Source organism: Sarcophilus harrisii, chromosome 1, assembly GCF_902635505.1.
Source record: "Sarcophilus harrisii chromosome 1, mSarHar1.11, whole genome shotgun sequence".
Classification (NCBI taxonomy): domain Eukaryota; kingdom Metazoa; phylum Chordata; class Mammalia; order Dasyuromorphia; family Dasyuridae; genus Sarcophilus; species Sarcophilus harrisii.
In genome coordinates this window covers 346317052-346344087 of record NC_045426.1, presented here as the reverse complement: position 1 = coordinate 346344087, position 27036 = coordinate 346317052, and the positions used below count along the sequence as shown (strand labels likewise).

The window sequence follows — 27036 nt, the reverse complement described above, 5'->3', positions numbered from 1 at the left end:
CCCTATTTCCATTACTATATAAATCTTCCAGAAGCTCAATATAAGGAACTATGATATGACAGGCTCAAAAGCTAATGTGAATTTATTTTGCATTAATAAAAATTATAGTGGTTACATTAACATAAAAATATATAATAAAAGGCAATAGTTCTCCTTTGAAGAGATGTTTTCCCCCCTAAAGCACAGTTCTAACCTTGTCATTCCTCTATTTGATAAATATTAGTAACTTCTGATTACTCTGTAAATTCCTGTTTGCCATTTAAAAGTTTTTGCAACCTGGCCCCATCCTCTTGTTATGTCTGCTTTGTACATTTTTATATACCTGTGTAGATATGTGTCTTGCTGCTTCTTTTAAGACCAATGAATAATACAGTGTCTTGTAAATAGTATGGACTTGGAAAAAAATGATTGTTTGATGATTAATCAATTAAAAGATATTTTCTTTATCAAACTGCATATGAAATATCATGGTAACTTTTAAGTACCATTTTTGATAGGGATATTAATAAACAAGAAGTACATGCACAGAGGGCAGACCAAGGTGATAAAGGGTTGCAAACTGCCATGTTACCCTATCAAAGTAACCACTGATGGATCCCCAAAGAGATCACAGAACAAAAGTATACAAAAATATTTATAGCATCTCTTTTTGTGGTGACAAAGAACTAGAAACCAAGGAGAACTAGAAACCCAATAGTTGGAGAATATCTAAACAAATGATGGTATGTGGATATAGTGGGATACTTTAGAACTATAAGGAAAGATGAAAGGGACAGTTTTAGAGAAAGCTGGGAAGATTTGTATGAACTGGTACAAAGTGAAGTGAGCAGAACCAGAAAAATAACTTATACAGTAAAAAACATTGTAAAGTTAAATAACTTTGAAAGAGTTAAGGATGTGTGGCTCTTTTCAACAATGAGATGATTCAGGCCAATTCCCATTGACTTGTGATCGAGCTATCCAGATCTAGAGAAAGGACTATGGGGACTGAATGTGGATCACAACATAGTATTTTCTTCTTTTTGTTTGCTTGGTTTTTTCTCTCATTTTTTTTTTCCTTTCTGATCTGATTTTTCTTTTGCAGCATGATAAAAGAATTGCATATGTTTAACCTATATTGGATTACTTTCTATCTAAAGGAGGTGGGAGGGAGAAAAATATGGAACACAAAGTTTTGCAAGGGTGAATGCTGAAAACTATCTTTGCATGTGTTTTGAAAAAGTATTATATTATATTATATTATATTATATATTATATTGAAAAGTTATTATAAAAAAGAAAAAAGATGTAAACTTATTGTAATCTAGTAATTAGTACAAAAAAATCTTTGTATTAAATTTCTCAGATTTAAAATTTGGTATCCAGGATATATATAGTATTGGTATCCAACATATATAGATATCCAAGATATATAGCCAACTAACAAAAATATTTTAGACCAAAAGTCATTCCCCAAATATGTGTTCAAAATATAAAAAAGATATAAGGATTCTGATTATTGCAATGATTAGCCATGATCCCAAAGTATTAAAGATAAAGAATGATACCCACTTCCCGATAGGGAGGTAATGATTTCATAGAGCAGAATGAGACATGTTTTTCAAATATGGTTGTGTGGGAATTTGTTTTGCTTGACTCTGCAAATTTGTTACAAGGTTGCTAGGTTTTTTCCATTGGGATGAGAAGAGAAAAAAGGGAGAGAGAAAAAAAGGTTTTTGTAATTAAAAATTTTAATTAAAAAAATTCATAAGAAACTGCAAATGTTTAGGCTTGGGGAAAAAAAAGATTTCAAGATACCATACTGGACAGGGCATCCGATATTTAAATTTTTTGAAAGTTAATTATATGAAATAGATATCAGATTTGTTTTATGTAGCTTCAAAAGGCAAGAATTAGGAGCAATGGGTTGAGTATTAGAAAGGCAGAATTTCTTAAGAATCTGTTTTGGCACTTTATGCCTTTTCAATGCATATAGCATTTTATAATTCATATTTTAGGGTATCTGTAATTCACTCCCTACATTAGACTTTAAACATTTGTGAGGCACTTCTTTATATGCTGGTACAGTAAGTGCCATTTATATTTACTGCGTAATAGGAGGTACTTAATATTGAATTCAATTAAGCCTATTTAAAAGTTGTCCAGAAACAAACTGGGATGTTCTTTAAGGTAATGTGGTTGCTGTCTAACTACTTGCCTGTGAGATAGTAGAGAGGCTTCTTACACCGAGTAAAAGGTTAAATTATACGACCCCTAAGCTACCTTCTGATTCTTTCGATTCCATAAATCTACTTCCTGTTTCTTTACTGCTCTGTGGTTTGAGATATGGTGGAAACCCCAGACATTCCCTTTCTATGCTTGAAATGACAAGAATATGCTCATTTGGGGAAATTCACATTTCATAGCATGGCCTGATAGAAAAGTTTTCAGAATTTTTTGTGTACATCAAATGTTTCCTCAAGAAGCACCAGTTTTTACACACACACACACACACACACACACACACACACACACTTCTCTGTGCTTCTGTTTTCTATTAAATTTATATGATCCATGCTCTGTTTTACAGAGCGAAATAAAATGGCAGATGTTAAAATCTTTAAGAAGCAAAAAGTACTAAATCATTATATAATGTCCTTGATTTTGGAGGGTTTTTTTTTCCTATTTTAAAAAAGTGAATTACTTTAAGAGGTGAACCTACCATATGAATGTTATATGGAATATTATTGTTCTATAAGAAATGATCAGCAGGATGATTTAGCTAAAGGAAGTGAGTAGAACCAAGAGAACATTATACACAGCAACAAGATTATGTGATTATCAATTCTGATGGATGTGTATCTTTTCAGTTCTGAGGTGATTCAGGCCAATTCCAATGGTCTTGTGATGAAGAGAGCCATCTGCACCCAGAGGGAGGACTGTGAGAACTGAGTGTGGTTCACAACATAATATTTACACTTTTTTGTTGTTTACTTACATTTTTTATCTTTCTCATTTTTTGCCTTTTTGATCTGATTTTTCTTGTGCAGTGTGATAATTGTGGAAATATGTATAGAAGAATTGCATATGTTTAACATGTATTGGATTACTTGCCAACCAGGGAAGGGGGTGGAGGGAGGGAGGAAAAAAATTTTGGAACACAAGGTTTTGCAAAGGTGAATGTTGAAAATTATCTAAATATAGGTTTTGAAAATTAAAAAGCTTTAATAAAAAAATTAAAATTTTAAAAAGAGGTAAACCTACCTGTATTCTTAAAAGTCATATAGCCATTAATAGTCTTCATTTTTCTTTTTCTCTCCTAATTGCAGATATAATTACATATAAACATTAAAATAAAATTGCCTCTTCCTCCCCCCCATTCTAGATTTTAAATATAAAGAAGCACCAGGGCAGCTAAGTGTCACAATGATTAGAGCACAGACCCTCAAACCAGGAAAACCTGGATTCAAATCCAGCCTTAGACACTTGACACTTACCAGCTGTATGATCCTGAGCAAGTCATTTAACTCTAATTGCCCAGCTAAAACAAAAGATAGAAAGAAGCATGATAGAGACCTTCATCTTAGTCTTCCTTAGGATTAAAGGAAGCATTTTCCATATTAACCAAATAGCAGAGTGTAATGTTTGGTTTCTTTGTCATCCTTCACAGGAGTACATGCGCATCATGGGACTCAGCAATTGGCTTCACTGGAGTGCTTGGTTCCTTACATTCTTCTTACTCCTACTTTTCACTGTCTTTTTTATGACTGTGCTTTTCTGTGTCAAGGCAAGTATTTGGTTTTCTCCAATTTTTTTGAATCTGCTTATTGGGAGGAAAATTTCATTTGGACCCAGTGGTGATAAAGGGGATAGTTGACTGAAAATATATATATATGTCATAATTCTTCCAGTCACTCAGGGTTGCATTCTAAAAGTCCTCCTTGACTCTTCACACTCATTCATCCCTAATATCAAATTAGTGGACAAGTCTTTTTTAAATTCTACCTTCTCAACATCTTTTGCATCTGTCCCTTATCTCTACTTATATAGAACTATCCCAGTACACACCCTCATCATTTTTTGCCTGGATTATTACAATAACCTTTTAAAAATATATAATAGAGTTTTGATAAATTCCTGTTTATAAAATTTTCCTGTGACATGTTCAAACCTTTTGGTCTTATTTTTTCTTTTCCTTTTTAAGGAGATTTTTTTAGTAACTAGTAGCTAGCTTCTCCTTATAGGATATCATGAGAATTCTCCTGAACCATTATTCTCAAAGTAATAGCCTCTTAACCTTACCTCATGTAGTCTGTACCCTTTCTAATCCACCTTCCACACAAAGCTGCCGTGTGTTCTGACCTCTGTCCAAGAAGTTTTAGAGGTTCCTTGTCATTAAAAGCCCTCACAGCTAGTACCAGCCTGTCTTTCTGATCTGATTATGCATGATTCTACCTCATGCATGCTATGTTCCCCCAGATAAGACTACTTAGTCTTACCCTAAGGACATTTCCCCTCTTCTGTACCTTATCTCTGCCTAAAGTACCCTCTGTACTTACACCTGCCTCTTGGAACCACCAGTTCCTTTCAAGACTTAACTCCGATACCACTTACTTCAAGAGGCCTTTCTTAATTTTAACAATGGTTTATCCCTTCCCTCTTCCCACTGCAATCATTATATATTTTATGTATATCTTGTATTTATCTATGAATGTTTCTCCCCCTTATAGACTGTAAGCTTTTTGAGGTGAAGTTTCTTGAGAAACTTCCTCACTATTGTATTGTATCTTCAGCACCTGACACAGGGCCTAGGACATAGTAGATGTTGAATAAACAACATTTATTTATATTATTTGTTATGTCTCTCAGGAAACAATTACTTAAGTAGAAATTAGTTGTAATAATGGTACTGTAATGTTAAATGATATGTTATGCTTTCTATCCTATCTCCTTTTTTCATTATTTATACATATGACTGGAATTTTAGTAACAGAACCAAAAAAGTTCTTTAAGACGATGAGTAGCTTCATTAAAGTAATAGAATATAAAATAAAACTCATAAAATCATCAATATTTTTTCATAATGCTATCAAAACCCAGCAGGAGGTAACAGAAAAAAAATTGCATTCAGAATGACTGCAAAATACAGAAAATAACTGGAACCTAAACCACCAACATGATAACTATCACTATAAAATAATCTATAAAGGAATAAAGAAAAACTTAGATACTTGGAAAGATATTAATTGTCCATGGTTGGACCATAGATAAAATTGGTGATATACCTAAATTAATTTCTAGATTTGATGTCTTGCCAATCAAACTAGCAAGTTCTGCTTCATAGAATGAGACAAAGAAATAACAAAATTCATCTGAAGGGGAAAAGGTAATGAAGTGGTAAAAAGAAAGTAGGAATGAATGAGAGGCTATTAATACCTGATCTCAAATCATACTATAAAACAGAGATCATCAGAACTATTTAGTCCTGCTTAAAAAAGAGGAAAGACCCCCCAAACAATCAGACACAATAGTGTAGTATTGAATTAAGCTATATCTTAGGATAAGCCCAGGAACTCTTTATTTGACAAAAACTTTTAGGAAAACTGGAAATCAATTTGGTAGGAATTAGATACACACCAACAACCATCAATGTATACTCTATAACACAACAAGCTACAAATAAATACATGGTCTAAATATAAAAATTCACAACACAAAAAAATTTCAGGAGAATAAAGGGATGGGTTCCTTTACACCTGTGGCTAGGGAGAGAACTAACTAAAGAAGATACAGAAGGGATCATAAAAGGGAAAATAGAGAATTTTGATTATATAAAATTGGTATACTGCTGCTTATATGACTAAATAGGTATAATGAATGTTTTATAGATAGAAGAGGACATTGCTGTGATCACCAACAGTGACCCATCTTTGGTGTTTGTCTTTCTGACGTGTTTTGCCATTTCTTCCATCTCCTTCAGTTTTATGGTCAGCACCTTCTTCAATAAAGGTAAAATGAGTCTGGTAACCCTAATCCATCAAAGTCGTATGTCCCATAGATATGGTGGAAATGAGTTTGTGAGGGTCCCCTTCTCTACAGAATCCCTATGACTTGAGGTATTCATATACAAAAAGCTGAGATGGTCAAGGATCATTCAGTTCTTCCAGAGCAAAATTTTCATTCATATATGGTTATGAATGATAACATCTCAAAAGTTGAAGAAAAATAATCATATTCTCTTGATCATAGGATCATAGATTGAAAACAAAAAAGGAATTTGAAGTTAATTTATTTATAGGATCATGGAATTCAGTACCCCATAACTGAAGAAAAATCATTTCTATACCATACCCAACAAGCAGTGATTTAAACTTTTATTGAGGACCTCCAATGAAGTAGAGTCCAATGATTAGCTTTTTTTTCCCCTTAAAAGAAGTTTAAATTTGCTTCTCTTCAACTTCTACCCATTATTGCTAATTTTACCCTTTGGGGTTAATTCCCTTTGTACATTACAGGTCTTCAGATACCTGAAATCTCTCACATCCTTCTGTGGCTTCTCCTCTTCAGACTAAGCATCCATAGCTCTTTGAACCAACTCTTAAGAGTATAAATTCAAATGGTTTCTATTGTAATTGCCATTCTTGGCCTAGTCTCCAGCTTATCAGTGTCCTTTCTAAAAGGTGGTATTCAGCATGTGATAGAATGTAAACTCCTTGGGAGTGGGATTGTTTCATTCCTTTTTTATTTCTATCCCCAACCTAATGCCTTCATAAATACTTATTAATTTATTAATTAACCAAACCATAATTCAGTGTAACCATCACTTCATTATTCATAATGCAGCCTATTCTTGGCTACTATAGCATATTTCTGACACATTGAAGTTTGCACTAATCCTCCTCAGATTTTTCAGTCAAACTGTTCTCAAGCCATATTTTATACTGGGTAGATTATATGGTGTATTTTTTTTTCAAGCCCATGTTTAAGACCAGTTATATATCTGCATTTATTTAAAATTCATCTTTTTAGATTTAGTTCAACAATCTAGCCTGTCAGGAGCTTTATGGATCCTTGTTATTCACCAGTCCATTTATGCCTTTATCTGATTCATTTATAAACCTTTGAAGCAGCATGGAATCAAGCACATAATCTCTGGGGGGCAGTCCACTGGAGCCTTGTTTCCATGTCAACATCAAACCATTAATGAATTTCATTGTATTGGGCTATTCATCCAGTTCCAAATATACTTTATTTATGCAGTCATCTAGCCAACATCTTTATATATTTTCCATGGGAATTTGTCAAATGCTTAGGTTAAAATTTAGAAAAAGCATTATCCACAATGCTTTCTTAATCTGTTAGTCTGATAACACTGTGAAAGGAAATGAGGTCAAGTTGATGCAATTGTTCTTTTTTTAAAAATGGATCTTTTGTTTTTATATGTTCTTCTCTCAGATATAATCCTTCCCACTTTCACTACACAGTGAGTCTTCCTTTATAATAAAAATTAAGAAAGCAAAAGAAAAAAACAATCTAGCAAAACTAGCATCACCTGAGTTAAATATCACATAGAACTTTCCATATCCATGGTCCTCTTGTGAAAGGAGGGAGGTACATTTTCTCAATTCTTCTTGTAAAGATTAACTTGGCTGTTATGACATCACACAATATTCAGCATTGTTTTCTTATTCCTTCTGTTTACATTTTTGAGGTTATTGTGCATTATTTTCCTGTCTGCACACTTCATCTTGCAATAGTAATTTGTCTTCCCAAATTTCTCTGAATTCTTTATATGTACTATTGTTTCTTATGGCACAGTAATATTCCATTGCATTTAAGTACAATAGTTTATGTCGCCATTCCTCAGTTGACGGGTACCTATTTTGTTTCCAATTCATTACAACAAAAATGTTACTGTATATGGAACCTGTCTTTCTTTGACCTGCTTGGGGTATTTAGCATAGGGATCTCTGGATCAAAGAGTATGAACATTTTAATCTTTTTTATAACTTCAAATTGCTTTCCAGAATAGTTGAACCAATTCACAGCCTATCATATTACAACTAATCCAGAATTGACTATTTCTATCTGTTTTCATTTTTACCAGATTTATGGGTGTGAGGTGAAACCTCTGAATTGTTTGGATTTACATTTCTCTTATCATGAGGGATCCAGAGTAGTTGTTCATTTTGCTATTAATAGTTTGCTATTCTTTTATGAGTTGTTCATATAATTTGACCATTGGTGTTTTGGGGATTAACTCTTGATCTCATATATTTGTAATAATTCCCTTTATATATTGGACATCAGATTCTTAAAGAGATTTTTTTTTCAATTGGCAGTTTCCTTCTTTATATAAGCTATGTTGATTTTGTATGTTGAAAAAGTTTGCAACTTCATATCATTAAAATGATCTTTTAAAAATTCTTCTGAGAGTCCTGAGAGCAGGACTGAGAGCAGTAACTGGAAAAATGTTGACATCTTATGTATTGAAATTAAAATATATAAAATCACTATGAAAACTGAATTGCTTTTATGTATATTGAGTATTCAGTTTTTAATGAAATCTTTAATTTCAAGTAAAAATAAATGATATTATTTTATCTTTTATAGTATTTTTAATACTTTATGTTCTCACTTCATTCTACATCTGTTCAATACAGATTTTGCCAGCTTTCTCTGAAACTATCCCTCTTATCATTTTTTGTGGTACAATAATATTTCATTATATACACATACCCTAATTTGTTCATCTATTGTTCAAGTAATGGGCACTCTCCCGCCTTGTTTCCACTTCTTTGCTAAAACCAAAAAAAAAAAAACCTACTATGAATATTTTTGTATATGAGCATCTCTGAGACAAGTGAGGATGCCGAGTTTAATGACTGGGGACACACTTCCAGATTGCTTTCCAGAATGGCTAGCCCAGATTTTACCAGTAGTGCATCAGGATATGTCTTCCCATGGCCATTCCAAAAATTTTTATTTTTCTTTTTTGTTATCTTTTCCAATTTGATAGGTGGTATGGTGAGAGATCTGTTTCTGTGAAATAATGACAGAATAACAAATTTAGCTTAATAGTTCATCCTTTAAGTTTTTCAAACATAATATTACTATGTTTGCTTCTGAATATTGTGTATCTAATCCATTCCAGTTTAGTACATGACTTAAAAATTTGGTTGGTGAGTTTAACAGCCATTAGATCCCTTAAGATAACTTTTTTCCCCTCCTAATCAGAATAGTTTTTCTTTCTGTCTTGAGAATTTCATTCTTAAAAACTTCCTATTAAAGTATATATTCATTGAAGATACAATTGATTCAGTTGAATACAGTTTTTCTGTGACTCTGTTGGTCATACAGCTGATCTTTTGTCCTAAACCTAAAGGAAGAGCTCCAAACTTGTCCTGGCTCCCTAGAGTACAAACAAGAAGCTGTAACAGCAGCCCAAGTCTTCCTCCATTTAGCCAATTAAATCTGGAAAATGGTTCAATATTTTTAGGGCAAGGAAAAAACCCTACCCTAACCTACCCAGGATGAGATATTGAAATATTGCTCCTACCCACCTATCTAGAATTATGTTTTCTGTACATTTAAATAAAGCTCCCCACCTAAAAAATCTTGACATTGCCATTCTAAGGCAGCCCTTTTCATTTTGAATTAGCTCTAATTAGTAGGAAATATTTCCTTAAAACAAGCCTAAATTTATTTCTTTTAGTTTTTCACTCATTTTCCTAGTTCTACCATTTGGTGACAAGTGGAATAAATTTAATTTGTCTTTCAGGTGGTTGCCTTTAAATTATTTGAATAAAGTTTTTAAGTTACTTGAATAAAGTTGAGGCCATAGAAGTCCATTTGTAAGGAATTTATTAAAAAATTTGTAGTCAAGAAATGAAGACATCAGTCTAGAGCACTCATTCAAGAAATTTGACAGCAGAAGGAAGGATCATATTGGCATAGTCTCTTTATATATATTCTCTACTTCAGAGTAGAAAGAAAGAAGAAAATATTTCTATAGATGCAAAACTTATGGAATACTAGGGAGCTCATAGGAGGTGGTCTTAACCTTTTTTGTGAAATAGGATGTTACATGTAGTGAGGCTTAAGCAAGAGAGGAGAGGAGGAAAATAATTGAGGACTGGAGAGGAAAGATTTCCTGTGGGGAATATGCTATAAAGAGACTTTGAGAGGTGAATAAGATTTCTAAGTATTGTCCAAGGTAAGATGGAAATTTGCCAGTATGATCTTCTTATAAGTAATATGTGTTTAATTTAATCAACAAGAGATCATGAAACAACTCTCTTAAACAGAAATGCTTTCCTTCTTTTTTGTGTTATAAATTTTCTTGATTATTGAATTATAGGAGATTAACTTCCAAAAAAGGTTCAGTTTACTTCTTAAGTGAAAGATTGGATTCTTTCTAAAAACCTTGATAGATGTACAGAGCTCTTGTTATTTTGAAGTATTTGTATTTCTGTTCTTGTAACATTGCTTAATTTCTTTCTCTTTCTTTCCCCATTTGCAGCCAATTTGGCAGCTGCCATAGGAGGTTTTCTCTATTTCTTTACATATATTCCTTACTTCTTCATTGGTCCTCGATATAACTGGATGACCCTCAACCAGAAGTTATCTTCCTGTCTCTTCTCAAATGTTGCAATGGCATTGGGGGCCCAGCTCATCGGCAAGTTTGAAGCAAAAGGTGAATATTTTCTTTTGTAACTGCTGCCTTTGCTATTTTCGGTACCATTTAGACCAATGGCAGACAGTGATAGTATGAAGTTTCCAACATGAATTAATCTCATTCAACTAATTTTTATTTGTTGCTACTTAGGATAAACATATTTAATAAAGTGTGAGTGACCCTTCACAACTGCAATATGTAAAAGTTCCCCCTAAGAGTGCCATTTGAGTGGTTCTCAAAGCCTCCTGCTTTACAATGTTGTCCAACAAATATCCTTCAAGGGAGAGCCCCCTGCAAAAAGTGGGCACAATAGAAAGAACTCTGGAGTCATAGGTTCTAGGTTCACATCTTGCCTCTGAAGTAAAATATACTATGAACAAAGTATGTTGTGGAATGATCAGGTGTGAATGACTTTACTATTCTCAGTGAACCAAGACTACTCTGAAGGACTTATGATGAAAAATGCTATCCATACCCATAGAAAGAGAATTGATTGTGTCTCAATACAGACTGAAGCATACTTTTCTTTTTATTATTTTTTTTCTTAAGAATTATTTTGGGGAAGGATAGAGATCTATGTTTTCTTTTACAACATGATTTTTATGTAAATGTTTTGCACAACTTCACATGGGCCTTCTCAGTGTGGGGGGAGGATGGAGAGGAAGGGAGCTCAAAGTTTCAAAACAAATGTAAAAAATGGCTTTATATGTAACTGAGGAAAATAAAAATATTAACAGCTTTTTATTTTTCCAAATACATACAAAGGTAGTTTTAAACATTTATCTGTGCAAAATCTTGTATTCCAATTTTTTCTCCCTTCTTCTCCCTCTCCCCTGTCCTCTAGACAGCAAGTAATCCAATTTAGGTTAAACATGTGCAATTCTTCTAAACATATTTCCATATTCTTCATGTTGCCCAAGAAAAATTAGATCAAAAGGGCAAAAAAAAAACACAAGCAAGAAAAAAACAAGCAAATAGTAACAACAAAAGATAAAAATATTATGCAGTCTCCATAGTTCTCTCCCTGGATATGGATAGCTCTTTCCATCACAAATGTATTGAAATTGTCTTGAATCACCTCGTTTTTGAAAAAAGCCAAGTCCATCACAGTTGATCACCACATAATCTTGTTACTGTGTAAAAAGGTTCTCTTAATTCTGCTCATTTCACTTAGCATCAGTTCATGTAAGTCTCTCCAGGCTTCTCTGAAATCATCCTGCTAATTGTTTCTTTTTTTATTTTATTTTATTTTATTTTATTATTATAGCTTTTTATTTACAAGACATATGCATGGGTAATTTTTCAGCATTGATCCTTACAAAATCTTCTGTTCCAACTTTTCCCCTCCTTTCCCCCACCCCCTCCTCTAGATGGCAGGTAGTCCAATACATGGTAAATATGTTAAACTATATGTTAATTACAATATATGTATACATATTTATACAGTTTTCTTGCTGCACAAGAAAAATCAGATTTAGAAATAAGGTGAAAATAACCTGAGAAGAAAAATGTAATGTAAGCAGATAATTACAGAAGGAGTGGAAATGCTATGTTGTAGTCTACACTCATTTCCCACAGTTCTCTCTCTGGGTGTAGCTGGTTCTCTTCATCACTGAACAAATGGAACTGGTTTGAATCATCTCATTGTTGAAAGAGAGCCATGTCCATCAGAATTGATCATCATATAGTATTGTTGTTCAAGTGTATAATGATCTCCAGGTTCTGCTCATTTCATTTAGCATCAGTTCATGTAAGTCTCTCCAGGCCTTTCTGAAATCATCCTGCTGGTCATTTCTTACAGAACGATAATATTCCATAACTTATTCAGCCATTCTCCAACTGACGAGTATCCTCTCCGTTTCCATTCCTTGCCATTACAAAAAGGACTGCTACAAATATTATTGCACATATAAGTCCTGGAAAATAAAAATATTAAAACATTAAAAAAGACAAAAACAACAAACAGATCTTGCCTCTGACATTTATGATCTTGGGCCAATTATTTAATTCTTCTTGGCCTTGGTTTCCTTTTCTATAAAATGAGAAATTTAGATTAGATGGTTTCTGAAATTACTTCTAGTTCTTGACCTATATACAATCCTATGTTTCTATTAGCCTGGATTTTATCCTGGCTCTGCTGTTGCCTATCTCATTATTTGTCTTTAAATAAATCATAACCCCTCTCTCATCCATGAATGAAGGCATTGCACCAATAATTCCTAATGTCTCTTCTAACACTTTGCTTATAGGTTTTAATCAAATTTAGTAATAATAATTATTATTATTATAACTAACATTTATATAACATTTAGAACAGTGTCAGGCACTTTATAATTATTAATCTCATTTGATCCCCATAACAATACTGAGAGATAGGTGCTATTATGATCCCCATTTTGCAGATAAGGTATCAAACAGATAAAGTGGCTTGTCAGAGGTCACATAGTTCGGTAAATGTCTTAAACTAGGTGCAAACTCATATTTTCCTGACTTCAGGCCTGGCACTCTACTGGATGCTGAGAAGTGTTTTTATCATAGTCTTGACTTTTAAAAAAAACTAAACTAATTAAACATAATTACTATGTTTTATTTACACTTAAAATTAATTTCTGTTTACAACATTTCTGTAGTAATCATAAAATTTACACTTTAAAATTAATTTCAGTATACAGTATTTCCCTAGTAATTCTTCCTTTTCATTGTTTTTGTCCATTCTATATCCATATATACATTTTTTTCCATTTTAAATAAGTGTAGATTGTTTTCTGGCTCTGTTTTCAACAAATTGCACCATTTATAAAACTTTACAAATTTCTTTGCATGCTTTATGTTACTTATAACATTGTAGAATTATTTTATTCAGTCATTTATGAGCTATTATTTTTAAGTTCTATCTAATATTCTGCAATGGCAAACAGTAGTACTGAATATATAAATATAGAGAAGAGGGTTAGATATAGACCAACTATCTTTTCAGAGGAAGTAACATTTGATTTGAGCTTAAAAGAATAATTTAGTAATACATCAGGCAACAAGTGCCATTACAATAGCTGAAACTAACGAATAAATGCATGGAAGTAGGGAGAAAAAACAGGGGAAATGGGAAGGAGGAAGATAACACTCCAATTTCTTTGTATTGTGCAGTAGTTTTGAAAGCTGCCAAGGGTAGTTGAACTTTTCTTGGTAGAAATTAGGGAACTTTTGAAGGTTTCTGGCTGGGCAATGAGAAATGGGACTATGCATAAGGAAGATTATTCAAATAACAGTATAAAGTATATATTAGAGCAAGGCAAGTAGATAGCTATCTAGGTAGATAGTAAAAGTACACCACAAATGCATCACATAGGACCTGTCTAATTGGTACCCCAGGTTCAAGACCCATTGGAGGCCAGCATCCACCAAAGTCACAGCCTATAATTGTATAATGATATATTTCTTTTTTTTCCAATAGTATTTTATTTTTCAAAATATATATAAAGATAGTTTTCAATATTCATATTTATAAGACTTTGTGTTCTAAATTTTTCTCCCTTACCTCCCTTCATTCCAAGACAACAAGGTTATATATATACAATCCTTATAAACATATTTTCAATTTTATGATGATGTGCAAGAAAAATCAGACCAAAAAAACTACAAGAAAGAATACAAACAAAAAAGTGAAAATAGTATGCTTCGAACTACATTCAGCCTCCGCAGTTCTGTCTTTGGATACAATTGGCATTTTCTATCCCAAGTGATTGGAATTGCCTTGAATCCCCACATTGTTGAGAAGAGCCAAGTTCATCATCTCATAATCTTGTTGTTATTGTGTACAATGTTTTCCTTGACTCTGCTCACTTCACTCAGCTTAGTTCACGTGAACATAGGTCTTTCCAGACTTTTCTGGAATCAGTTTACTTATCATTTCTTGTAGAACAATAATACTCCATTATCATCATATACCATAACTTAGCCATTCCCCAACTGATGGGCATCCATCCACTCAATTTTCAGTTCCTTGACACTACAAAAAGAGCTGCTATAAGCATTTTTGCATCTATAGGTCTTTTCCCTTTTTTATTATTTCATTGGGATATAGACCCAGAGACTCTGCTGGATCAAAGGGCATGCATAGTTTATATATCCTTTGAGAATAATTCCAAATTTCTCTCCAGAATGAATGGATTATTTCACAGATCCACCAATAATGCATTAGTGTTTCAGTTTTCCCACATTCCCTCCAACTTTTATCATTATCTTTTCATCTTAGTCAATCTGAGAAGTCTGAGATGGTACCTCAGATTTATTTTAATTTGCATTTTTCTAATTAATAGTGATTAAGAGCATTTTTTCATGTGACTAGAAATGACTTTAATTTCTTCATCTAAAATTGTCTATTCATATTCTTCAACCATTTATCAGTTAAGGAATGACTTGTATTGTTATAAATTTGAGTCAGTTCTCTCTATATTTGAGAAATGAGGCCTTTATCAGAAACACTGGCTTAAAAATTTTTTCCCAGATTTCTGCTTCCCTTCTGATCTTGGCTGTACTGGCTTTGTTTGTGCAAAAACTGTTTAATTTCATATTATTAAAATAATCCATTTTGTATTTCATAATGTTTTCTAGTTCGTCTTTGGCCATAAATTCTTCCCTTCTCCATAGAACCAACAGGTAGACTATTCTGATTTGCTTATAGTATTATCCCTTATATCTAAATAATAACCATTTTGACTTTATCTTGGCATAGGGGCACATTTCTTAATCTAGCAAATTAGTTAATTCAAAGTAAAATACCTTTATATAAGCATATGACAAAAGAAATTATATGAGTAACTGGTGAACTTGTAAGGAGGGGGATAGCCTGGACAATTCATATTTCTAAAGCAGCCACCTTTCTGGAACACTTCTGCCTCCAACACTGTGGCTTACTTCCTTTAAAAATCCCTTGGAAATTGTCCTGGGTGATATCATTGGGCTGCAACCTGGTAGCTCTGCTAAATGCTCTCTGTGGCCATCTTCTGGCCTTTACTTGTTGTGTATCATCTTTTCCATAAAGGGCTTTGTCAGATCTTTTAAACCATCATAGTTCCAAGTAGTATTTTTCTCTTTTATGATTTCAGGTCCCTTCTAGAGCCACCCATGCAGCCTGTTAGTAAAATGCTTAAGTAAAAAATTTTAACTTGAGTTATGGTCAAAAAAGTATTTTTAACTCATATAAATACCCTTGGAGAAATCTATAAGCATGCTGAGAATTTCACTTCATAAAAAGTGAAAAGGAGCAAAGTAGAACTTAGGTAAAAATTTTACATTTAACTTCTTTTATTCTTGAGATAATATGCAAATCACCTTGGGAGCAAGACCAGACTAAAACTAGAGTAGAAAATTGCCCACCATCTTCATTCCCATTCCAAGCAACCAAATCACTATACTGTTATTTTGGCTTGATTACAGTGGAAATGGGAAAACAGATGTGAGAGAAGCTGCGGAAATATAATTGGCAGTACTTAGTAACTATATGGTTATGAAAAGTGAAGAAAATGAAAGAGTTAAAGATTTTGGACTTGGTGGAGAAAATTCTACCATATTAAAAAATAATGATATCCAAGGAGGAGAAGCAAGTTTAAAGAGCAAAATGATAAACTCATTTTGGGATATGTCATATTTGAAATTCTAGTTGTGACAAAAATAACCTGACTTATAGCTACTATTACCAATCAGAGTAATCAATGAAATAGAGGTGTAGGGAAAGCAGTTTATTATACTCAAACAGACCTGCTGATTTTAAATAAATATCAGTAATAAAGTTGAGCAAGAAATTCTCTTATCACATAGTGGACATTTAGGTAGAGACATCCTGTATGAGTATTTGAATTTGTGAAGCCAAAGTTCACAAGAAATCAGGGCTAGAAGACAGATTTGAAAGTTATCTTTATAGAGATCATAGCCATGGAAATTAATTTATTTGTCAAGAAAGAAATTGTAGGAGGAGGGGAGAAAGAGAGCCTAAGATGAGCTTTGGAGAACAAAACACATGAACAAGATGCAAGCAAAGAAGACTTGAAAAGGATCATTCATTCAGTTAGCGTTTATTAAGTATCTTCTCTGTGCCAGTCTTGGAGGAGGAAAGGCTTCTTGCAGACAATGGGACTTAAGCTGAGACTTGAAGGAAGTTAGGAGACAGGAGAGAATATCAGGCAAGGCGTGCATCCAGTGAAAACAACTGAAATTGGGAGTCTGATGTTTCTGGATTGCAGAGTGAGTGGAGGAAGTGTAAGGTGCAAGGACTGGAAAGATAGAAAGGGGCCAAGTTATGAAGGGCTTTAAAGCCAAACAGAATGTTTCATCCCGAAGGCATTAGGAAACCATGCGATCTGGGGAGAAGGTGGTGTTTGAGAAAAGCATAGTCATATATGCATTTCAGAATCTGAAGTGAATGCAAAATGGATGCAAAAAAAAACAAAAACAAAAAAAAACTTGAAGCACTGAGACTAACCAGCAGGCCATTACAGTAGTCCAGGTTTTGTACTAGGGTGGTTGCAGTGTCAGAGTAAAAGGGATATATGTGAGATGTGGTACAAAGATGTAAATTATAAGACTTGACAAATGCTTGGATAGGATGTGGGGGAGTAGGGATGAGAAAGAATCAGGAATAGAGGGTGATACCCGAGTTGACAGTCTGGATGACCAGGATAATGGTGTTACTCTTAATAGTGACAGAGGACTTAAGAGGGACAAACCAGTTTGGAGGGAAAGATGATCCGTGAAGTTTTAGATTAGGAAAAAGAACCCAAAAAAATGCTTTCTTTGCAGCCAAGGAAAGTAGTATCCAATAAGAATTGGTCAACAGTATTTAGGTTAGTCTGCAGAAAATTCAAGCAGAATTCAAGCAAAGAAGTTATTGGATTTAATAACTAGAAAATAGTCTTTTAGGGGGCATCTAGGTGGTGCACTGGATAGAGCACCAGCCCTGAAGTCAGGAGGACCTGACCTCAGACACTTAATATTTCCTAGCTGTGTGACTCTGGGCAATTCATTTAACCCCAAATGCCTCAGGGAAAAAAAAGAAAGAAAGAAATGGAGGGAAATCTGAATATGTTTATAGGCATACAGAAAGTATATATAGTAAGTTGAGAGGGATAATCTAAAGACAACAAAATGGCCAACATAAAAATGAGAAAAGAAGAAAAAAAGTTAATCTAGCCCAACCCAAAAAACATCATCTTAAAGAACTCTTATCAATTCCATTTAATTTCCAAGCCTAACCTTAAGTTAGGAGAGGAAACTGATGAACAACAAAATTAAGCTTTGGGGAGAGGAAATGCATTAATATAGCTGTGTTCACTTGCCACACAAACTATTCAGGAAACAATCTTCCTTAAAGTGAAACCAACTTATACTTGGCTTAAACATTTTTCATAATAGTTTGACTTTTTTTTTCCATTGCTTAAAAAGAAACCCACGCTGGCAGGTTTTTAGTTACAAAAAGAGTGGGAGTTTAGTGATCCTTAGTTTTGTGTTAATCCTTCACTTCCATAAATAACTTGGCCAACTGTCTTGCCTAGTTAAGTGAAACCAGATCATTAAAGGTTTTCATGGCAAGGATGGGATTTAATATAAATTTTGTCTCTCTTCCAGCACTTTAAATAGTATTATGCATAGGTTAGGTACTTAATAAATGTTTGCTGAATCCAGTTGAAAAAGGTATAACAAAGAAATTTATCCTCTGCTGGAGTCAATGAAATACTTTTTTGAAATATAGCTTTTACCCTGGAATTAAGAAACAATTTGTGTTGATAGCACTTAGTGCTTTCTTTATTGACCTGAACCAGGTAGAAAGAGGCTGATCTTCATTTGATCAACAGATTTATTAAGCATTTATTTACTCTGTGCCAGGCACTATATTAATTAACAATATAGGTTTACTCTGAAGTTTGAGCATTAGCTTGCCTTGACTCAGAGCTAAGTCCAATTGTATTTGAATAAAGGGGATGGGAATGTGATATTCAGTTTTTAGGGCAATTATATTAAATGTATATAAAATAGCCAATAACAATAATAATAATAAATCTCTTAAAACCTAGGCATGTTTTGTGTCTAGATTCTCTCCCAAAAGAATTAATAGAGTCCCCGCAAGGAAGACATTAATTGCACAAAGTGTAGATATCAGGTATACAACAGTCACTCAATTACTCTATCACAGAGGAAATGCCCAAAGTACAAAAGATTCACAGGCACATACCAACAGATAATCAAAACATAAATTATAATCCATTACTTCTACCACATTCTTTCAAAAAGCAAAGATAAAACTTATGAACAGACTTTACCTTCCTTCTTAATCAGTCCACATAGCAATTCCAGATCTGTACTTCAGGCAAGTCAGGAAGTCATTTGGTCTTTAATCTTCGAACTGCGAAGACCTCTTTCCAGTGGTGTTTCTCTCATCTGAAATGTTCTACACCTGATTAACTTTGTCTTAAATAAATATATGTACTATGTATATTAGGACAGTATACATTTGGACAATTTGTCATCTGTAATCAAAAATTAAAAACCTTTTGTTGATGAATTATATACTTTGAGGACTACAGTTGAACAGTTCCTAATTGTAGTTTCCAAAAGTTATCCCTTGTGGCTATTGTCCATTGTAGATCAGAGGAACAAAGTACTCTTTGGTGATGCTTTTTCTTCTTTCTTCATCTTTTTTTCTGGAATCAATAACATAGTAATTTTCTTTTTTGTTTTTTGCCCCCTTCACATTATGATTCTTTGCTGTTAGAAATAATGCATAGTGTACTTTATGAAGCTTGGGAGATTCATGCATGTACCCATGATTTCAAGTATCAATTCTATATAATTAATAGCATATATTCACTCTATAGAGGAGAAGGGGGAGAAGGGAGGGAGAAAAATTTGGAACACAAGTTTTTGCAAGGGTATTGTTGAGTGTTGAAAACTATCTTTGCCTATATTTTAAATATAAAAAGCTGTTATCTAAAAATAAATCAATAAATAAAGTATATACACTAAAAAAAATAATAATAATTAATAGCATACAGGTTGAAATATGGTATCCATGGCATACCTTTTGAGAACCATTGCAGCACTTGGTTACTCATAGTCATACATTGGACACTCTTGTGTCCCTGCCTCTCTGTTTCATAGGCTATTGTATTTATAATGATACAATAACACTAAAATTCATGTCATTTCCATGCAAATCAATTGTAAATAAGAATTAATCTAATTTTTTTCAAATTTTGTCTTGACTTTTTTTAAAGTTAGCACAAGTGTAATCTTCAAAGTATTCATTCACCATAGATAGCTGAGCACTTTATGTCCAAAGATTGATTCTAATATACCATGAAAATTTCTATTGGGTTCATTATTAGGAACATCCAAATAGTAATTTCATAATGTAATGAAGTGGAGTAAATGTAGACAGGGAAAGTAGAAAAGAGTTCCTGAAGAATTCACTGAAATGCATTTTGACCAAGCATTGATCTTTAATACCATATCCAAAAAGGGCACATACACATACTATAAAACTAATGTAAAGATGATATTGCCAATTAATGAGCTTAGGTTGATCCTGATAATTTCAAAGCAAACTCATATTAAAGACTAAAGTAACTTTATGGTAGAATATAAATCCAAGTTATCAATAGCCATGTGAAAAAAATTCTCTAAATCACTATAATTAGAGAAATTTAAATTAAAAGAACTCTTGAGGTACCACCTCACATCCCTCAGAATGGCAAAAATAATAGGTTAATATTGCTGGAAGAGCTGTTGGAAAAAAAAAGTTACATTAATGCATACACTATTGGTGGGTCTGTAAACTTGAGCTAGTCTTTCTGAGCAAAGAAAAAGAATATTTCCACAAAAAATTTATGGCAGTTGTTTTCATGATGGCAAAGAATTGTAAACTGAGGGACTACTCATCAGTTGGAGAATAGCTGAACAAGTTATAATATATATGTGACAAAATATTTCTGTTCTATAAGAAATGATGAAGGAGATGGTTTCAGAAAAATCTGAGAGGATTTAGATGAACAATGCAGAGTTAACAGAACTAGACCAAAAACAATGATATTACAAAGACATTTAACTCTAAAAGTCAAGAACTTTTATTGATCACAATCCAAAGGGCTTGTGATAAAAGGTGCTATTTTTTGACATGACTAATTTGGGTATTTGTTTTGGTTGGTTTACATAATTCTAAATTAGGGTTTGGGTTTTGTTTTTTATTCTTTTTGCTTTTTTTGATGGGTGGGGTAGGGGAAGTGAATGAGGGAGAATTCAAGGTAGGCAATACAATACTATAAAATAAAATTGAATTGAAAATAGAAACTAAAGCAAGAAAAAATATTACTGTATGCTTCATGAAGTAAATGATTCATAGTAACATGGAAGATAATAGGCTTACATATTTTTTCAGTCTTGTGACTACTCTTTTGACATCATGAAGCTTCAGGACAACTCTGATTCAGTTTTATTCTATCTGTAATTATAATCGTCTTCCCTTTTGTGCTTCAGGAATGGGAATTCAATGGAAATACCTCATGAAATCTGTTAATGTTGATGATAACTTCACTTTTGGGCATGTGCTGATAATGCTGCTATTTGATTCTGCTTTCTATGGTTTGGTGACCTGGTATGTGGAAGCTGTCTTTCCAGGAGAATATGGTATGCCCCAGCCCTGGTATTTTTTCTTGATGGTGAGTTCTGATGTTACTGTTTGATCTTTTGGAGATAGAAACTACTCCTAACCAACTTATTTCTTCCACTACTTACTTAGGCCACAATCATGATCATAGAAGAATCGGAAATAGCTATCTCTTTTCCTTCTGCTTTATTATTTACTAAGGGATAGTCTAGAGAAAGAAATCTGGCTACAATAGAATTTAATAGAAATCCTTCCTATTTTATGATTTTGGTCTTGACTTTATTTAGAGTTGCTTTATATTGTTCCGTGTTGTTTGACCAATAATAACACTGTCGAGTAAAGTTTGATTTTCTTAAATAGATTGCCAAATTCAAGATTATTTTGCTTCAAAGTTCATATTGTTACATTGACTGAATTTTTTCTGATCTCAATAAAATTTGACATTATTGTCACTAATTGACTGACTATCTTGAAGATCTAGTTTTGATTTCTTTCTTAGCCTTCCTATTGGTGTGGGAATCAAAGATCTATGATGGGAAAAGAGGAGGAAGAGGATGATCCTGAAAAAGTTCTAAAAACTGAGTACATTGAGGCTGAACCTGAAGATTTAGTAGCTGGAATAAAGATCAAGCATCTGTCCAAGGTACTCTGTAATTGTTAAGACCAAAAGTTTTTATCAATGTATAGTTGAAGGAGTATGTCTTCCAAGAAATCATTATTTCTTCACCCAATTACAAACACATTTCTCTCAGTTTTCCAGAAATGTAATAAGTTTTATGGAGACTGTAATGAGGAATTATGTAGAATTTTGTCTTTGAGAAGTAAAATTGAACTTGAGACTCTGTCCTGGAAGTAGCTATGTCAGTTTGTATGCGAAGATTGATTTCTGTCTTTTCAAAAGCTTTCATTTCTTTGTCTCATTTGATGCTAAAACCTGCAAGTACAATGGATTGGTGAAAAGAATTTGACCTTAATTCCCTCTGGGAAGGTTTGCAGCATGGTTCTAGAGATTCATAGCCTTGAAGGAGAGGAATATTTGTCAAACAGAATTGGCACTGGTTCTGTTTTATCTGTCAGAGTCCTTTGATTCTTCATCCTCATTTTTCTCCTTCCTTAGAAACATGGGCTTTGCATTGGAAGAACTAGGGCATATAATTTCTTATGTATAAAACATTTCCAAATTAGTTTCCTATGAAACTTTAATACTCTTTTATACTAGGAAGTAAAAATATCTGTCTTTTTGAACCTTCTCTTCTGGTTTGTTATTACTAATCATTCAACATTAAAAGGGATCCTACAGGTTATCTAGCTGAACTTGGAGTATAAATATCTTCTGTAATATCTCAAAAAAGTGTAATCCAACCTTTTCTTTAAGACCATTAGTGAAAGATTTCTCTCTCCTGAGGCAACATAATCCATTTCTATACAAATCTAAAATGGTAAAAAGTTTTTCTTCCTATCAAGCTGAACTCTGCCTCTCAATAACTTCCACTTAATGAATTGAATTCCATTTTATTGGACCACGCAGAATAAATCTAATCCTTTGTCCACATGGGAGCCCTTCAAATATTTAAACACCATAATCAAATCACTTCCTAAATTAAACATTGAAAGTTCTTCAACCAATCCTTTTGAAGTATAGTTTTGAATCCTTTTAACGCCTTGGCCACTTCTGGAAATACTCCAGTTTTTCACTGATCTTCCTAAAATATGGCAGTCAAAACTGGACTCAGTACTCTAGCTGTTGTTTGTCCAGGAAAGAATAGAGTTGGACTGTCATTTCTGTCATTTTGAATAACAGACTTCAGTTAATGCATTCAATGATGCACATTAGATTTTTGCTTGGGATAACAGGAGACTGCCACTTAAAGAAATACTTTTGAAGAGATCAAAGACTTTTAACTTTAGATTAGCCTGGGGTTTTGGTTTGCTTTTAGATAAATGACTCAACTTTTGTCCCTCTCCTCACTGCTTCTGAGAAGAAATTATTAGTGGTATAGCAATTTGCACCTGTCCTGTACATGTGCAGTTGATTTTTTTTATCCTGTGTAGGTCTCTTTGTCCCTTTTAAGTTTCATCATGGTCCAACCTATCAGATTATCTTTAGATCTTAGCTTTATTATCTGATATAATTTTCCTCCAAGTTTTTATGTCAGCTTCAGATTCTCATAAGTATTCCATCTCTATCTTCATCAAAGGCATAGATAAAAATGTTAAACAGATTAAGGGAATGGAAACAAACACTCACACTCCCCTAGACTCTTATCCAGTTTAACATCTCTTCCTTCTCTCTGAGGTTGGTTATTGGACCAGAATTTTATTACAGTTCAGAGATTAATTTTTAAATGAGGTAGATACTAACAAAGGAGAAAAAAATATTGAATTTACAACTAGTAGCTATTGGTTAATGTTTAACTTACTGTAAACCCCTTCACAAGTCCTTGAGTTTTATGTAAATTTACTTTCTTTACCTTTTCCACAGATGTTTATGGTGAGGAATAAAAGAAAAGAAGCAATAAGAGACCTGACTCTGAATATGTACGAGGGGCAGATCACTGTTCTCCTAGGACATAATGGAGCAGGGAAGACCACTACCTTGTCCATCCTCACAGGTCAGGATCAGCCCAGCTGAGGGTCAAGGGGAATAATTCTGGACAACCCTTCATGTTTCTTGAATCTAAAGATGTTTGTTAGCACCAGACCTTTCCTTTCCTACCTAGATTGAGTTGTTTCTTTTTCAGTATTTTTCATTGTTATTCATTTAACAAACATTTATTAAATACATAACTATATGCAGAACACCAAGGTTAGACAATGGAAGAGATACCAAATTTAAGTGAGAAAAGATCCCTATTCTTATGAAGCTTATCATAAAATAAGGAGATAAGGCACAAATACAAAAACAAAAATAAGTACAAATTTATATATATTATTATATATAAATATTTATAGAGTCAGACCATTATTGATTTGGAAGTCATCAAAATCAGTTCAAATTCAACATCAGATTTTAAAGTTAAAGATGAGAGACACTTGAACAGTTGCAAGAGTTTCAACTTCAGCTGTATAAATAAGAGTGCTAATGTGGAAAAGTAAAAATATAAAAAGACAAAGATTAAATGATGATAAATGAAAGATTAAAAGATTAAATTGATGATCAACATTTCCTAGAAAAGTTGAGCCCTAAGGAAGAGGCCAAAAGAGCCTAGAAATCACTTCACTCAACAAACATTTGATCTTCTTACAAAATGGAGATGGTAGCCAAGGGCATCATCAATTTTGAATGCAAATGTATAAAACACTACAGGATAGTAGGTTATAAGCAGTATCATCTTATAAAACAGCAGAAAAAATAGAAGCAAAAACAAGTCTAAAGAAATTATGGCATGAAACCAAAATGAACTACATGATTCTGTTTGTTTCTGTTTATCAGTGTTAGGTAAGACAGTACACCAGACAATACATACTTACCCAGGTGTCTGCCACTATCAGAAAAGGATGTCTTGGGGCAGTCAGGTGGTGCAGTGGGTACAGTGCCAATCTTGAAGTCAGGAGGAGCTGAGTTCAAATCTGACCTCAGATATTTAACACATCCTAGCTGTGTGACCCTGGGCAAGTCACTTAACCCCAATTGCCTCAGGAAAAAAAATTTTTAAATTTAAAAAGGATGTCTTGTGCAAGGTCCACAGTGAATGAGGGATTACCTGTTAATGATGATAGCCTATAATTGCTCCAGTTTGTAGATGATGTTGTACTATTTATATACAGTCCCATGATATCACAAGCCTCCACAATGAGTTCCATGATTTTTAAGCATGGTCAGTCATTTAACAATCTGTTCAGAAAAAAAACCACTAAATTCATGGGGGAAAAAATCTACTATTCAAACCATAATATGCACCTTTATAGTTGGTTTATTGAGGTGGTCTTTTTATTTGGGATGTACATTGCAGATGGACAATGAATTGGACCTTGAATTGAATGGGAGATGGATTACATTTAGGAAACTTTATATTAATAATCAGGGCCTTGGTTCAAAAACCCATCTTTGAAACATAATTGCTTTTCCAGCAGTTGTTTATGACTGTGAATCCTGGAACACCCTGTTCTCTGAGGAATTAACATACCAGGTGACCTCGAGAGCAATAAAGAGCTCTCTGCTGTGGACAAATAAGCTGTAATATATTTCCAGGAATTATCAGTGTTTAAAAAATTGTGTAAGATTTTTATCAAGGAAAATGTATTATCAGGAGTCTCAAACAAGTGATAACAAATGAATAGCCTAGGTGCTTGCTCCATAGGTTTACCAAAAATGTAAAAACCCCTAGAAGAAGGCATTTATTGGGTGAATCCTGCATAAATGAGCCATGGAAAAACATAGACAAGAACCATGAAGGACAAGAAGACATAACTGGATCAGGAGAGGGAGTACCCATATTTATGTGATCATGATCCACTGAATATTAAAGAAATAAAGGAAAGTTAATACAAACCTTTTTTTGAAGTTAGAAGAGGAAAGAGCAGTCAGGGAAAGTTCTATGGAGGAGGTAACATTTGAGTTGGATTTTAAAGGATAAGTAGGAATTTAACATGCTTTTAGGAAGCAGTAAGATTCCCAGTATACACAAACACACATACACACTCACATACTCTCACATTCACACTCACACTTACACATATGTAAACATGAGCAATGGTCTAGAGACTGGAAGTCACAGAGCTTATTTAGGAAATTCTAGATGCCATCAACATCATCTCCTCGTCTTTCTTCTGTTGCCTCACTCTGAAAATGAGTTAACTTGTAGTTCCCTTTCCTTCAACTCATCTTTTCATCTTATCTTGAGGTATTGTTTTTCCCCCATTAGAATTTAAGGACCCAAAGAGCAAGTGCTGTGGATGTTGTTTGCTTATATTTGTGTTCCCAGTGCCTGGCTCCTGGCACATGGCAAATATTTAATAAATGCTGTTGTGTTGGTTTGCCATCTTTTCTTCTTTTGATTTGATTTTGGAGGAAGAGATGGGAGTATTTCTCCTTGCTAAAGCTAACCCTTCTTCTTGTGTTCTCCTGTTTATTCTAGAAGCTTGACCCATTAATTATGCCTTCCTTCTATCATCTTCAGTTTCCCCCTGTCTGCCAGCTCCTACCTTAAGATTGCCCCATCTCTTAAAAAAAAAAATCTTCACCTAACCCTCCCACTTGTTCATGGTCTCATCCTATATCTCATCAAGCTTTTACTGCTAAAATCCTAAGAAATATTATCTAGATTCTGTTTCCTCACCACTCCTTGTAGCACCCCATCTGCTATAATCTAGCTGATGACTTCTACTACTCACTCAATCTGAATATGTTCTCCTTCCCTGGCATATATATATATATATATATATATATATATATATATATATATATATATATATACAGAGAGAGAGAGAGAGAGAGAGAGAGAGAGGCTTTATATAACTTTTAGAAAGTACAGAGCTCACGGAGAATCCTGTAGTAACTTTCAGAGAATGTACAATGTTTTTCTTTCTGCCTTGGCCCAAGTAAATGTGGGAAGTAGGTGCTATTTATTTGCCCTTGTTTTATAGCTAAGAAAACTGAGACAAACAGAAAGTTTGCCCCAGGGCCACACAGCTAGTGTTTGTGCCACTTGGATATTTGAAACTCAAGTCTTTTTAAATCTAGACCTGATGTTCTCTCCATTATACCAAACAGTTGTCCCTACTA

At 33.5% G+C, this 27036-nt stretch overlaps 1 protein-coding gene across 3 annotated transcripts in view; it reads left to right on the top strand.

Moving 5' to 3' along the window:
- The window catches only part of ABCA3 (ATP binding cassette subfamily A member 3), a 110026-nt gene that overhangs the window by 42573 nt on the left and 40417 nt on the right, over positions 1–27036 (top strand). For all 3 annotated transcript variants that reach the window (XM_031945869.1, XM_031945870.1, XM_031945871.1), the window contains 6 exons: positions 3650–3766; positions 5868–5988; positions 10502–10675; positions 21182–21363; positions 21811–21954; positions 23794–23923. In XM_031945869.1, coding sequence (XP_031801729.1) covers positions 3650–3766; positions 5868–5988; positions 10502–10675; positions 21182–21363; positions 21811–21954; positions 23794–23923 — 868 coding nt within the window. The remainder of the gene's footprint in view (positions 1–3649; positions 3767–5867; positions 5989–10501; positions 10676–21181; positions 21364–21810; positions 21955–23793; positions 23924–27036) is intronic.